At 37.4% G+C, this 15,542-nt stretch overlaps 1 protein-coding gene across 1 annotated transcript in view; it reads right to left on the reverse strand.

Annotated features, from left to right (window-relative positions):
* TMEM117 (transmembrane protein 117) overlaps nt 1–15,542 on the reverse strand; it is a 220,397-nt gene that overhangs the window by 78,212 nt on the left and 126,643 nt on the right. The window contains exon 5 of the mRNA XM_037390367.1: nt 770–867. Coding sequence (XP_037246264.1) covers nt 770–867 — 98 coding nt within the window. The remainder of the gene's footprint in view (nt 1–769; nt 868–15,542) is intronic.

The raw sequence follows: 15,542 nt of genomic DNA on the forward strand, positions 1-15,542 counted from the left end.
ATTGTACTTTCTGTAGCAGAACCCATGGAAACAAAACTTTCAACTTCTCTGTAACTATTCCTTCTAAATCTACTCTTTAAAAAACAGCAGGTCTGCTGATACTTTTGTGAGTTTTTCTGTTTCTGATGTGGTTGAAAAAAATCTTTGCAATTTCTTTCATCTTTGGCTATAAGGTCTTCAGACTGCTCTTAAGACTATATATTTTCCATCTTCCATTTTTCCTGCCACAGTTTGTGTTCTGTTTCAACAGTTACACTTAGCTTGAATTTACCTGGAAGAGGCTACATTCAGGGTCAAATAAACGCTTACCCCTCACCATTTATTTGCATTGATTTTAAAATATTTTTCTTAACAATCTGTGGCTGACTCACCATTTGAAATTCTATTCATGTGTTGATTCAAAGAATTATTATAATTAATTTCAAGGTCACAATAGGACATCCACATATCTGTTTACCTTAATTAGAAGGACTGACAGTGAGACAGCCAAATATCACATATAGCAAATATTTTGCAACTCAGTTATACACAGTGTCAAATATATAATAAAAGAAACTATAAATCAATTTGTAAATTATATTTTTACACCAACTATTTTGATTAGGAATTGTTCAGTCACAGACAGCTTTTATAAGTTAAATATTTTGTTAGACCAAGTTTCATTTTTCAAACCATCTATTCTATATATTTATATCCCTTCCAGGAGATGTATTTTTGAATGTTCTATTAAAAATTAATTTACAATATTTTGATTTTACTATTTTCCTACCAGAATAAAATGATTCTAATGTTTCCTTTCTTCCAGAAAGCTCTGGCAGACTTTCCCCAGTCTGGGTAGGGTTTGTCCTGAAGCATCATATCTGTGACCTACAGGGAAAGAAGAAATAATATACAGGTAAACTGGTGTCACAAAAGAAAGTACTAACAAGGACATGTTATTTTACATATTACACACCAGCTTCAGTTCTGATAATTTTAAAAGTCAGACAGTAGAAAAATAGTATCTCTAGGGTTAGCTGCAAATAAGTTAAAGAATATTGGTGTACATATTCTGCCTCTAGAAGTGCATGCAACGCCTTGAGAAATGAGGAAACCTGTGAAGATACAAAGATAAGAAGATGAACTAGTCTAAAAGTTACAGCAACCTACAGTGCACAAGCTACATTCCCCTATGGCTACGAAGCTTTCTGGTCCAAGCTGGGAGAGCAGACCCACTTCCCTGAGAGCAGCATCAGCAGAATTGCCACTCTTGAAATCAGAACTGCAGCCAGGGAATGCATGCCCATGAATTAAGCACTACATGCCATTTAAAGCCTCCTCTTGCTTCCTGGTATCGGTAGGAAAAACACACTTGGGACTAGAGACCCAAAAAACCCTTAAAACTTGCACACAATATAAAAAGTATGAAATATTTATTCTCATTTTCATAATTCCTATCTAAAGAGACCATCTGTTTCCCTGTCCAGAGACTCATATGCATGCACTACTTCTGGGTGGTACACAAAAGTATTAAAAATGACTTCTAGCTAAATGAGGGAGGTGAATACCTCTCAGGCATTTCCACCTTTGGGAAGATGTGTTTTCATATCTATTTACTTCAAGTTAACTGTAATAAGAAGCACTGAAAATTACATTACAGTAAACTCAGCAATTCTGTCGTGCAAAAGATCTGTAAGAGTGGAAAACCTACCCATACGTAAAGATTAAGAAATAATTGAACAGATAAAGGAAATGGGGTTACCACCTGCTTCAAAATAGGTAAGTAACAAAAATAATCTTTTTATTTGTCATTGGTATCTGTACACAGTGGAAAATTACTAACTGTTTTGATTAGTATGAAAATAACTCTCAATAAGATTTCAGAAGGAAATAACTTCAAATTGAAGTCAAGATTTCTTGATTTTTTTTTCATATATATATACAGAGGTTTTTAAATCCAGTTTACCATCCAGAGAGTGAGTTACCACTTTCAATCAAGGAAATTAACAGTGTTTATCAAAAAGAACACATGGCCTAGGATTAAATGAGAACTACATTTAAACTGTATTCAACTTCTAAATTTTGGTTCCAATTCCACTGGGATTAAAAGTGCTTAGCATATTACACCAAAGGGCTGGGACCAATGTATAATGAGTATGTTAAACAAATAAATAGAAAGGCATTCTAGGATTTTATGAATCCATTAAACCTAGCCTACAGAAAGAACACTTTGTATCCCAAAATACCATATTTACTAATTGTTTTATGTAGTAAATCTTTTCTCAGATCAGCATACTATTATAATTTTTATAAGATAACTATTATCTACACAGAATCACAGAATCATGGAATTAAGTTGTAAAAGACCTTTAAGATCATCTAGCACTGCCAAGTCCACCACTAAACCATGTCTCTAAGCCCACATCTACCCAGCTTTTAAATACCTCCAGGGATGGTGACTCCACCACTTCCCTGGGCAGCCTGTGCCAATGCTTGGACAACCCTTTTGGTGAAGACATTTTTCCTAACATCCAACCTGAACATCCCCGGGTGCAACTTGAGGCCATTGCCTCTTGTACTATCACTTGTTACGTGGGAGAAGAGACCGACCCTCACCTCACTGCAACCTCATTTCAGGTAGTTGTAGAGGGCTGTAAGGTCTCACCTGAGCCTCCTTTTCTCCAGACTAAACAACCCCAGGTCCCTCAGCCGCTCCTCATGAGACTTGTGCTCCAGACCCTTCAGCAGCCTCATTGCCCTTCTCTGGACACGCTCCAGCACCTCAATGTTCTTCTCATAGTGAGGGGCCCAAAACTGAACCCAGTATTGGATGTGCAGCCTCACCAGTGCCGAGTACAGGGGGATCATCACTTCTCTTGTCCTGCTGGCCACACCATCTGTGATACAAGCCAGGATGCTATTGGTCTACTTGGCCACCTGGGCACACTGCTTTCAGCCAGCTGTCAACCAAGAACCCCAGGTCCTTTTCCTCCAGGCAGCTTTCCAGCCACTCTGCCCCAGGCTGTAGCATTGTGTGGGGTTGTTGTGACCCAGGTGTAAGACCTGACGCTGCTTTGTTGAACCTCATACAACTGGCCTCGGCCCATCAATCCAGTGTGTCCAGATCCCTCTGCAGAGCCTTCGGGCCCTTAGGCATATCTACACTCCTGTCCAATTTTCTGGGTGTCATCTGCAAACTTACTGAGGGTGCACTTGATCCCCTTGTCCAGATCATCAATAAGGATATTAAACAGAACTGGCCCCACTGAGCCCTGGGGACACCATTTGCAACTGATTGCCAGCTGGATGTAACCCCATTCTTCACCGCTCTTCGGGCCTAGCCATCCAGCCAGTTTTTTACCCAGTGAACAGTACACTCCTCCAAGCCATGGACTTCAAGCAGGACCTGCCTTTCACAAACTCAGTGCTGACTGAGCCTGGTTGCCTGGTTATCCTGTACATGCTGCATGATGGCACTCAAGATGACCTGCTGCACATCTTTCCCTGGCGCCGAGGTCAGATTGACAGGCCTGTTGCTCTCCAGATATTCCTCTGACCCTTCTTGTACATGGGTGTCACATTTGCTAACCCCAGTCAACTGGGACCTCCCCAGTTAGCTGGGACCACTGATAAATGATGGAAAGTGGCTCAGTGAGCACTTCTGCCAGCTCCCTCAGTGCCCTGGGGTGGATCCTATCTGGCCCCATAGACCTGTGTGTGTCTAAGTGATGTAGTAGGTTGCTGACCATCTCCCCTTGGATTATGGGAGCTTCATTCTGGTCCCGGTCCCTGTCTTCCAGCTGGCGGGGGGGTGTGCACCTGGAGAACAACTGATCATACTATTAAAGACTGAGTCAAAGAAGGCATTAAGTATCTCAGCATTTTCCTCATCCTTTGTCACTATGTTTCCCCCTGCATCTGAAAAAGGAGGGAGATTCTCCTTAACTCTCCTTTTCTTGCTGATGTACTTACAGAAACATTTTTTACTCTCTTTTACAGCAGGAGCCAGATTAAGTTCTAGTTGGGCTTTGACCCTTCTAATTTTCTTTCTTCGTAACCTCATGACATCCTTGTAGCTCTCCTGAGTGGTCTGCCTTCTTCCAAAAACTCTCCATTTTCATCCTGAGTTCCAGCCAAAGCTTTATGGTCAGCCAGGCCAGTCTTCTTCCCCACCGGCTCACCTTTCAGCACACCCAGACAGCCTGTTCCTATGTCTCTAAGATTTCCTTCCTGAAGAATGTCCAGCCTTCCTGGACTCCTTTGCCCTTCAGGACTGCCTCCCAAGGGACTCTGTCAACCAGTCTCCTGAACAGGACAAAGTCTGCCCTCCAGAAGTACAAGGAGGTCATTCTGCTGACCCCACTCCTTCTCTGAGAATCAAAAACTCTATCATTTTGTGATCACTGTGACCCAGATGGCCCCAGCTATCACATCACCCACAAGTCCTTCTCTGTTTGCAAACAACAGGTCCAGCGGGGCCCTTCCCTAGCTGGCTCCGTCAACAGCGGTGTCAGGCAGTTGCCTTCCACACACTCCAAGAACCTCCTAGACGGTTTCCTCCCTGATCTATTGTATTTCCAGAAGACATCTGGTAAGTTGAAGTCCTCCACAAGAACAAGGGCTACCAGTTTTGAGACTTCTCCTAGCTTCCTGTAGAATATTTCATCTGCTTCTTCTTCCTGGTTGGAAGTCTGTAACAAACTCCCATCAGGAGATCTGCCTTGTTGGCGTTCCCCCTGATTCTTACCCATAAACACTCAACCCTATCGTCACCATCACTAAGCTCTAGACAACCAAACCATGCTCTAATATATAGGGCTAACCCACCACCTCAATATATTTCAATAAATATTTAATGTTGAACAAGACCTTTGTAAAGATTTAATCATCTACTTCAGTAATACCTTTTTCACTTAGGAAGAATCTACATAGTAATGAATATTTTCAAAGAAGAACAGATATTTCATGAAGTTTTATTCAATTTTCAAACTATTTTCTCCAGATGCTTTCTGGGAAAAAATATGTTTGTAGAAGGATGCAATCTGCTGCTCTATGACCAATTATTAGAGTACCATGCTTCATAAGAATGACATTCAAGAAGGAGACATTTTCTGAGGAAAATGGCAAGACAAGTCACGAAATGTTCTTTCTGATATCAGACAGTTGGTCTTTCATCTCCCAGCTTTGGCATTTATTTAAAGTCATATCACCAGATCAATGTCAGGTCTGTTGCAGCTAAATTGGCTGAAGCAGAGACAGTCATTAAAGGGATGCATTTCATAAAGAGAAATCCAATTACCTTTTGCATTAGAGAAATCAAATTCATTTTCTGGTTTGGTCAAGGACAGCCACTGTGGAAAACAGCTCAGAGGAGAAGAGCACTCAACACTGTCATAGTGCAAATAAGTTTTAGATAGAAACATCAAAAAGTCATTGCTGCTGTTAGACTAGTGTTTTTAGAAAAAGAAAAAAACCCCAAAATTTAATTTAATATTCACAACTTAGTATAAAGAGATGCATGAGTGTGTGCTGGTTTTCTCTCTTTGTATTTCACAATGCAATTGCTGGCCAGCAAACATTTCTTTCTTTTTTACTGGGCTATATTTAAAAACACTGCTGATCCTCAGGACTAAAAAACTAACTGATTCCTTCAGTAATTCTCTGTATGCATGCATCTTAAAGATTCAAGATAAAATAGAAAAAGCCACATACCATGTAATTAAGTAATGTACTTTTTTCTTGAACTAAGAAATGCAATAAATTTTAATTAATTAATCACACTGCTTCAATTCAGAAAGGAATGGCCCCTACATATAATGACTGTTCAGTCTTTCATTTTATTTAGTATCTCACAAGGCAAATGATTGCACTGTATTAAAGTGCAGATACAAAATGGCATAATACATATGGTCTGACTTTTTGAGTTACACAAATGCCACAGTAAAATATTTTAACTAAAAATTAGTATGTCTTGTATATATTATGGAATCTTAAATTTCACTTTGCTTTATAAAATATGACTATTAATTGTTCATATTATTCGCTTCACATTAACTGTGAAGATAACTTATAATGCTTTTAAAAAGGAATACTGCTGTCTTAAAATTATTAGCAAAATGTTATGATTCCCATTTTTTGTTACAGAAAATTGAATTGTTCCTTTTGATGTGATATACTACAATAATTTGAAAAATGATGTAACACATAGAAGAAAGAACCCTGGATACAAAGTCATATTCAGAGGAAGTAACTTACACAGACAATAAGTACAGAAAGCAAAATGACAAAAATTTCAAAAAAAAACCCCAACAAAGCAGTACTATACCTAAGATACCTGAGATATACTATGTGAAGCAGTAAGACACCTTAAGGATCATTTATTCCTTCCATGTAGTTGCTCTTTGAGCATATTGCTCAGGATGCTCTGCACATACTTTAGATCTCTCCTCCCTAGGCAGTCATGTCAAGTGATGCTACATTGTACATCACAAGATCCCTCCCAGCAGAGGCAGCATCTGCAGCAGGAGTTTCAGGTAAGGTCTAAGTATCTTTTCTATTAGTAAGCTAACTGAAAGTGAAACTTCCTCTAAAAAAAAAAGAAGAAAATGACCTAATATTTTGGCTATGCCTTCAAAGTATCTTCCAAACTCTTCACTAGCAGGAAATGTGCTGTCATCTTCAGTGCACAAACAGATCATTCCTGGAAAGCTAATGCAGCATGGGCTGTTGGTCAAGCTGTTTTAATCTGTCAGATTCAATTGCCAAATTTTAGAAACCTGGAAGTATAAAAGTACACCAAATAGTTTCATAGTAGTCCTTCTCCACATAATTGCAGAAACTTTATATTGAAAGAGAAATGGACTCTGGACAAGCTCTCTAGGATGTAACATTTTCCATGCTGTAACATTCATTAAGCAGAGAAAAATCCTCAGTGGAGGATTTTCATTGCTTTATTCACACTTGACTAAATTGTCAAAACAGGGTAAGAGCAGCCCTCCAGAATTTAACAGAATGTAGAAGAAGCCACAATCCACAACAGAAACTTTGAAATACAAACCAAATGGTGAACTCTGAAATAAATTTTATTATTTTCACACAGTAATTAGCAGTGCAAGGTCTAATGGGCAGTAGGACTCCAAAATCTTATATTAGTAAAGAAGTTGTTCATACACAACTACTCAGCCAGGAAGACAAGACATCATGGTGTTATTGCTGGACAATGGAGTAGCCAAAATAACTCTGCATTTGGCAAAATACATATATCTACCACTATCAAGTACATGACTCAAGTATTATAAGTGTTATTTTTTTTTTATTTTTATCATTTTACAATTTGAAAATATCTTATTTTAAATCATACACCTCTTCATAAGTAGTGCTAAATTAATTTAATTTGAAACTCAGCCTTTAAATAGTTCATAAGTAGCACTTTCCCACTCTCTCCAAACTATACAAGAAATGTTATTTTCAGTCATGCAACTGAGGAATTTAATTGATAAGAATGAGTATCATAAATTCTAAATGTTTTCAGAAATTGTAAGGATGCCATATGTCAGGGCAGGTCCGAGGGCACTTTCCCAGGGCAGGTGCATGCACATTGCTTGGTTTCATGCAGCAGAACATTCCTCATCTAAAGAATCCATTGATACCTTTTGCAAAGACTCAACATCACTTATGTGTTTCTGAAAAGTAGTATTGTTTTTTTTTTTTTCTAGACAGTGAGGCTAAATCAGGTTAAAGTAATTATATTTCCTGAAGTCAGAGAGTGAAGTCAATGAGAGCTAACATGTACCACTGAGTGCAAACACTCCCTTTGCTTTGCTGTTATGTGCTTTTAGGTAAGAGCTATATATAGGCATCCCACTAACTCACATCAATTCTTTATTACCTCTCAGTCTTCAAGTACTATACCACATCATGCTACTCCTATATCAAACCAGGGAAACATTTAGTATTCAGTTATTAAAAGCTTCTATCCAGCATTTTTGTCTTCATCTTCTTGGAGATATTTAAAAACTGCACAGCTGTTCACTTGATGTATGAAAGTAACCTATATGGAAAATCCTTCTGTACTTTTCATTTGGATGTTAGAGGGAAAACTGTCTTCTGTGGATCATACATCAGCACTTCCATGGCTTACACAATCATAATATGAAATGTTCCTTTAATTATGAAATTGTTTCACAGTTGAGCAGAAGTGTTAAAAACTTCGTTACACATCTTTCAGAAAAAAACCTCTTGATTTTTTTTAATCCACTCTGCTGCATTTCGGAATATACAAAAAGTGTAAATGTTTGAAAATATATGTAAAAAATATTTGTACTTCGACTTACTGATCTATAAAGGGGATGGTATTTTTCAGGCTAAATATTAATAGTCAGCTGTACATACACTGCTACATTTTAAAGTTGTTTTATCTGTTTTCAATGTTTTCGAATATTCCTAATGTGATTTCATTCCTACCCTGAAAACAATCAAGCCTGTGTTAGGTTATTTGTCCTTCAATTTAATCATAAGGCATTCTTTTTATATTTGCATTTTCAAAGAAACAGCAATCACAGAGACAAAATATGCCCCCTTCAATCTACTCTTTGGGTTTTTCTTTTTAATCAGAGCCAGCACATTGTTCTTGTCTTACCAATACACGTTTCAACAATAGGTAAATCCTGAAAAACAATATTAATCTGCTGTCACAATTCACTGCTCAATATGAACGATACATATTATGGCTCACTTTTGTTGCTTCTGCAACAGCTTCTAGTATTACTTTGTGCATTTGCAGCTTTCCCACCAATAAAATGTTTCCAGAGTGTTGCTTTTACAACCTTTTCTTCTCCTGATCCATAGCATTTGCATGTACACTGTATTTCCACCAAAACCAGCTACAGAACTCATATATAAACACTCAGGAGGCTTATATTAATTATTCCCATCTTTACTGATCCATGCAAATTTATTTTTTCACCCATTGAGGAAACAGAAAGCCTCTTATTTTTTAACTAGCAGGTCTTGATTTGTTTTTTTAAATATTATCATAGCAGTTTCTGCCATAGTCACAATCTGTGCTGGGATAACAATTCAACAAGACAAGAACAACTAAAAAAATATACACTTTAGGCTCAGCTTTAGAAAAGTCACCCCTGCCAGCACTTACTTTCAGTTTCCAAATGGAGTTAGGACAGAATGCTCCATAAAGCTAGTTTCTAGACCACGATCAAGTTGTAGTGAAAAACTTTAGATATCAAAAAGTGAGTTAGGGAGAGAGATAGTATGCAATTACTTTAGGTCTATTCAAATTATTGTGGAAATTATACCAGCAGAAGTAATACCTGAAGAATTATTTTTTTTAAAGTAAAATAAGTCTAAAATGAACAAAAAGAAGTATAATTTTCTTTTAACTGGAAATTAATTGACACTTCATAAATATAAATATTTAGGAACTATTGAACAAATTAAGTAGGACTTCTGCAAAAAATATTCTAAGCTATGCCACCTCATTTCCTACCATGTTTCAAGCCCCTACTGTGCACACAGATCACTATATATATGCAAAAAAACACCAAAATACTGGCTGCCATGTGGCAAGCACTTGCTATTTATATAACCATTGACGCTATGTACATAACCATTGACACCATGTTTCAGAAGAATTTTTTTTTCTTGTTTTACTGCGTCCTTATTATTGTTACAGTGCAGTAGCAGAGGTCTGGGTAATATCATGTATTCCAGACAAATTTTGAGACATAAAGCCACACCATGACTTTTATTTAAGGCATTCAAATCCATTCCATTTTAGGCTGACATGGCAGTAGATCTTGCTTTACTCATTTAGGGATCTTGGTGGTTTTGGTAAAAGGCCAGAGACAGAAGTCATGCCACATTTGGTGCACATCTGCCATACGCATCTAGACCAATGTAGATTCTTTTTATAGTCAGTGAAAAGAAAAAGGCATTTCTGAGGTGCAATTCATTTCAAAATAGCTTCTCTCGTAAAGTTTTACCTATTTCTCTCCACTCTAAAACAGGACCTGCTCAGATGCTCACACTGCCAACAATGGAAGTCTGGTAACATGAATTTCAACCTAGTTTCCTACATATCTTAGTGTTTCTCATCAAAAAGTCATTAACTCGATTAATTAAATACGTGATGGCTCATAAGGAATGAGGGTTTGTCATAGGTAAAGGGCCATATTCACACATCCTACGCCTAAAAATTTGGCTTTTTCCCTCAGCAGGATGTTTCAGGAAAACCTAGAGAATCCAAGTTCCTTGAGTAAGTCCTGGAGGGAAGCAAGCAAAGGATTGTAGAGAATGGACAAGTCATATCACAAAAGGGTTATCCAGTCTGGTGAGCAGCATCAGCCAATGCAAATAACAGATACAGAGGTACTTGTCTAGGTGCTTGACTCGGGTTTCCACAGGATGTGTTTTTCTGTTTTGGGGATTAAAAATGCAGAGCTTTCCAGGGTATGATGCTAAAGATGCATTTTTTTACTTTTGCACAGAAGATGATTGCTTAAAGCAATCAAACGGGAGTGCCCATTTTTAGTCTCAGATCTACCAGTGCTTTCAGTTTAAATGCTGTTACAGGCTTTATCCATTGACTTTAATGGAAAAGACACGCCAAGTGCCTAGGCTAAGAATCAGCCTTCAGCTCCTCCCCCCACCCCCCCGCCCCCATCTCCTGTATCTACAGCATCAGACTCTTCATCCTTCCTTTCAGTCTATGAATCTTGCACACCTAGCTACAATGCAAAGCACTGAAGAAAGAATTGAGCCAGCATGTGATCAGCATATAGGTAGCATTCACTACCCTGATGGAAAGAACAGAAGGTTCAAAATGTGTTCATGCTGAAAGGGAAATTTTATGCAAAATGCAAGTAGTAGTTTTCAAGTTAGAATGTGATCCATAATATCTCGGAATATTGCAGGAATTAATGCATTTCCTTATTTACCTCCAAACTACAGCAGCAAACAGGTTCCAGGCTACCAGCTGTATAGTCGCATCATATAAAACACAGGACTCTTTGAGCATATATGAAACCATACACCAAATGGTGGCACACAGTAATTAAGGTGTGACTCATTCGTCAAGACTGTATTAACCTAATAAAAATTTTCATGTCTGAATGTCCCTGCAAGTCACAGACAACAAGTTCAACTGCCTGATCTCATAAAGGACATAGAGCTCAGGAAGGTCATTATCAGCATCAATGAAAACCTCAGAAAAAATCTGGTTTGCTTTGGCTTAATACAACATAGATGCTGTGCGGTTTTGGCTAGATTGCCAACAGTTCTGGGTATATCAACAAGGAGTACTTAGGTCTCTAAAGAGAGTTCTGGGTTTTGCAAACAGGAAGCTTATGCTGCGGAGCATGCTACCAGCTTAGGCATGTATTTAAGGAAGTCAAACGTCAATTCCCGTTTTTTGGGGGAATTGACTTACATGGGGGAGTCCCATGTAAGACATGTTCACAAGAGACAGGTTTTTACTGATGGAATTTAATTTCTGGCCTGTCTTTCAGCATCTCCATCTAACAATTTTTTTTGTAAGTGTTGCATGTGTTCATGTGCTATAACAGATACAGGCAGCTTTCTGCATGGACCATTAACTATTACTCTTGGGCAGTGGCACCATTTTTATTTGTATCATGATACCCTCAGAGATTCACAGTTAGACTTGTAAACTGTCAATGCAGCTTCTTCTGTGTAGTCTATGTTTTGATGTGCCGGGTCATCATTTGCTGTTCTAAAAATTGTAGTTTTGAAGTTCTTGTTCTTCAGAAAGAAGCTGGTGTCCATAAATGACAATACATATGCCACTTGGTGTCTTTTCACCTGCCTTTCCCACTAATACTTTTCAATTATATTTGGTGAGCTAATGGATGACACAAGCCCAACAAACATATAAGCAACACTTGCAGTGAGGACATAGTACTAGGGTGATTCTATGGCAGGTGAGGGAGTGAAATAAGAAGAAACATTTATAACAATGACTTGTGACAATAGCATATTAATAATTAATAATTTGGGAGGTTGCTGTTTTCTTCTTAATTTAACTTCTACTTCGTGACTATTGAGGAAGTATCTTCTTGAGGGGAAGGCTAAGTGAATGGCAGATATAACAGGTGTGTTTTGCCACTTGATTGTGGGGAACTGTTTTCACTTTACACAATGCGTTCTAGATCAACAGCAAACAATAACTAAAGTTAGCTAACTAAAGTCAGTAAAGTAGCATAAGCACATCTTTCAAAAATCTCTGTTGGTGTCTACATCATGCAAAACCTGGCAAAAATGAATCAGTCAATTCAAATAAAAATAAAAGATACAATATCAAGCTCTGATGTTCACCCTCTGTCTTCACCACTCTCTTGCACCCATGCACGTAAGCCACAGGAGAGCTATCTGAGCACATGGAGGTCCCCAGCAACACGTGGGAGGCACACAGGCCACTCTGCTGACATCCACTTGCTTCCTCTTGCCAGAACAAAGAGCCTAATTAAACAAAAATCCATCTCCATGCTGCTGAAATTGTGCTGCTTTTCCAGTTGATTCAGAGCTGTGATGTACTGACAGCTCAGAATGGTTTCAATCTATTTCATTTCTTTACGATGACTGGCACAGAGAAGCCATAGCTTCAGAATAAAGGGGAACTGGAAACTTCCTTTACGTGGCCTTTTCTGTTCTGCACTCATAGCAAACATAGCTACTATAGGACTGTGTTTGCACTCTAAGGCAACAATAGGAACAGTTCTGCACAAAAGTTTCTCAGTTTCTAGAGTACTAACTTGCAAATGAAAGCCGTTAACAGAAAACAAACAGCAAAAATTCATGAAGCGCTTCTGAAAAACCTTCCCATGGCTCTTTACAGTATTTTCCTTATCATACTACAGGGGATTATGCAATTAAAATAATTTTCTGCTCAGGTCCTGGTCCTTTCCCAGATTTATAGGCAATATCATTAACTGTATTTAATTACCATTTTATACTGAAGGTACATCCATATTGAGAACATAATGCATCAAAAATTTAGAGATCCTTATATTTGTCCACATTTTCTGTGCTATTCTGCACTTGAGGTGTAAGCATGGTCATGGTTTTGTCCAATCCCCTTTAAAAAAACCTACTTTGTTTTTACATCCAGAATAAAGAGTGGACATGGAAGGTACTCAGTGGAAGGTGGTTAGTACTAGTTCCACTTCAACAGAGAAAAATCTTCGGACTCTGTTGCAAAGTCACTTGCCATTCTGAATAAGCAATATTTCACTTTGAAAAAGCCAGCCAACCTTTTTTTGTTGTGTCAGATTTTGTTCTTTAAGAACATTCAGGCAGCCATTTTTTTAGCACCTCAAATTATATTTAAAATGTAAAAAATATCCATCAAAAATGCACAAAAGGCATGTAGTATCTTTTCAGAAAGCAGAGAAATAATGATTATTCTTAAACTGTATTGGGATTATTCAAGGTATTCTCAGTGCTGAAAGAGGAACACAAAATGAAGTATGTCCCTATTCCCTGAATAGGGAACTTTCAGGATTAATTATTTAGAAAATTGAGATCATCACTTAAATTGTCTCTATTAAAGAATCATAATATTAGAGGCCTTTAGGGTTTCAAGCATAATGATATTGCTATTCCCTTAAAATGGTGTGATTGGCTCAGCTCAGATATACCAAATTAAGAAAGATAGTATTGATAAGTTTCCTTTTATTTGTATTCAAGTTTTAAGGTTTGTGTTTTCGAAGACTTCCCACCGAATATAATGTCTTGAAATGAAGTGGAAGATATGACACTCTTATAGACACATAGAAACCTCCAAACTTTGGCTTTCAGATAAAATTCCAGCTACTACAGCATCTAGACAAAATACTACAATTTTTAACAACTGAGAATAATGATATCTTTTTGTATAATAAAAACCAAAGGGGAAAGATGGTTATAAAACATTAATGGATACAACTGAAAATGTTTCACGCTGATCCTTGTTTGGGAAGAATATTGAAGACACATAGGGCATAATGGTTTGTGAAGAATTCTTAAGTACTGCTTGGGTTGCTAGAAGGTATTTTGGAAAAGAAGGCACAGCAAGAAGAGAGCTGAGAGAAATTGCTGTAACTCTAGGGACAGGATTTTACACTTCCTTCTGGATTTGTGCTAAAAGATATTCCACAGCCAATTTGACAGTAAATAGATACCAGGTTTTGCAGGCTGGGAAGTCAAGGATGGCTAGAAATGATTGGTAGTAACATTGCTTTCTCACATCCCCTTGGCTACAGGAAATAGCTGTCTTTAACCAAAATGCTTGGTTACCTAAGCATAGGCAGAACTTTGTATTTTTGTGCTTTAGTTCAGTAAGGAGTGAAAGAATGCCAGGTCATCTGGGCAAACAAAACAAAGAGAATGGAAGGAAATCTGTTCTACCTTTAAGCACACTTCAGAACACAATGCTTAATATACAGTTCTCATTCAGCCTTCAATATTATAAAGTCTCTGCCCATGCTACATTTTTATTTGAAATTGAGTCTCTCTTATATAAACAAAGAATCAAGATTTTTTTTTTTTCAGGTTTTCTTTCCTGGCTTCATAGGCAGCACTATCCATTGGCAAACATTCATCCCATGGGGAAGTAGGATTGATATAATTTAGAAGAAAGCAAATAATATTCAATCATGATTGCACAGTTTTTGCCATTTGTTTGACAAGTTTATTCTTTTTCTACTGTATACACACAAAGCCATATAAAGTCAGCTAATGGTCACTCATTAAAATGTACTTTTACTTTATACATATTCATAAGATACACTGTAGAGAAAACCAATACATTCCTCAAAGAATAAAAGAGAAAAATCTCAAGACCAACTTTACATGAAAGGGAAAGTTGCTTTTTGTAAAAGCTCAGATGTTACAAATTAAAACCTCCTGTTTTATCAACATGGTGTAAACCAGATTTTTTTATCTGATTATCTTTTGAAAAACAGGTTTTGGTCAATCATTATTTCTTATGTGGACATTTCTCAAGGCTGAGCCATACTGTGTGTACAGCTGATATGGTACAATCTTTGCTCTACAGCTGGTCTTGTTTGTCATCTCAGCTTACTTGATTAAGCATTTTAATCAGTGTTTTGATTAAGATTGTGCACCTTCTGTTGAAAATTGTCTGGCTGGTATTTAGTTGAAAACCAGTTGACTTCTCAACATCTTATTTAGGTTTTGGCCATTTCTCAATCCATAACTTTTGAAGGGTTTATAATCAGTATCTTAAATTCTTTCTTTCTTTACAAAGCAATAATGAATGTTGTCCAGTAACTGCAAAATTCTGTACTAACAGTGTTGGTAAGCAGCTTCCTATGAAGCTGGTAAGCTGTTTTACATTTAGTATAATGCCACGAAGAATGGCATTGACTTATTTTGCCTTCAACTTGTTGCCTCTGAAAAACAAAATACCAGTTCTAGTATTATATTTATCCCTTCTTTTCTAACTGTTTTGTTAAGTCACCCCTTTTCTTCAGCCAGATCAGATGTTTGTTTCATTATTTTTTGGAGAAAGTAATTCTTCTTTTCCC

Source organism: Falco rusticolus, chromosome 5 (assembly GCF_015220075.1).
Source record: "Falco rusticolus isolate bFalRus1 chromosome 5, bFalRus1.pri, whole genome shotgun sequence".
In the NCBI taxonomy this organism is placed as follows: domain Eukaryota; kingdom Metazoa; phylum Chordata; class Aves; order Falconiformes; family Falconidae; genus Falco; species Falco rusticolus.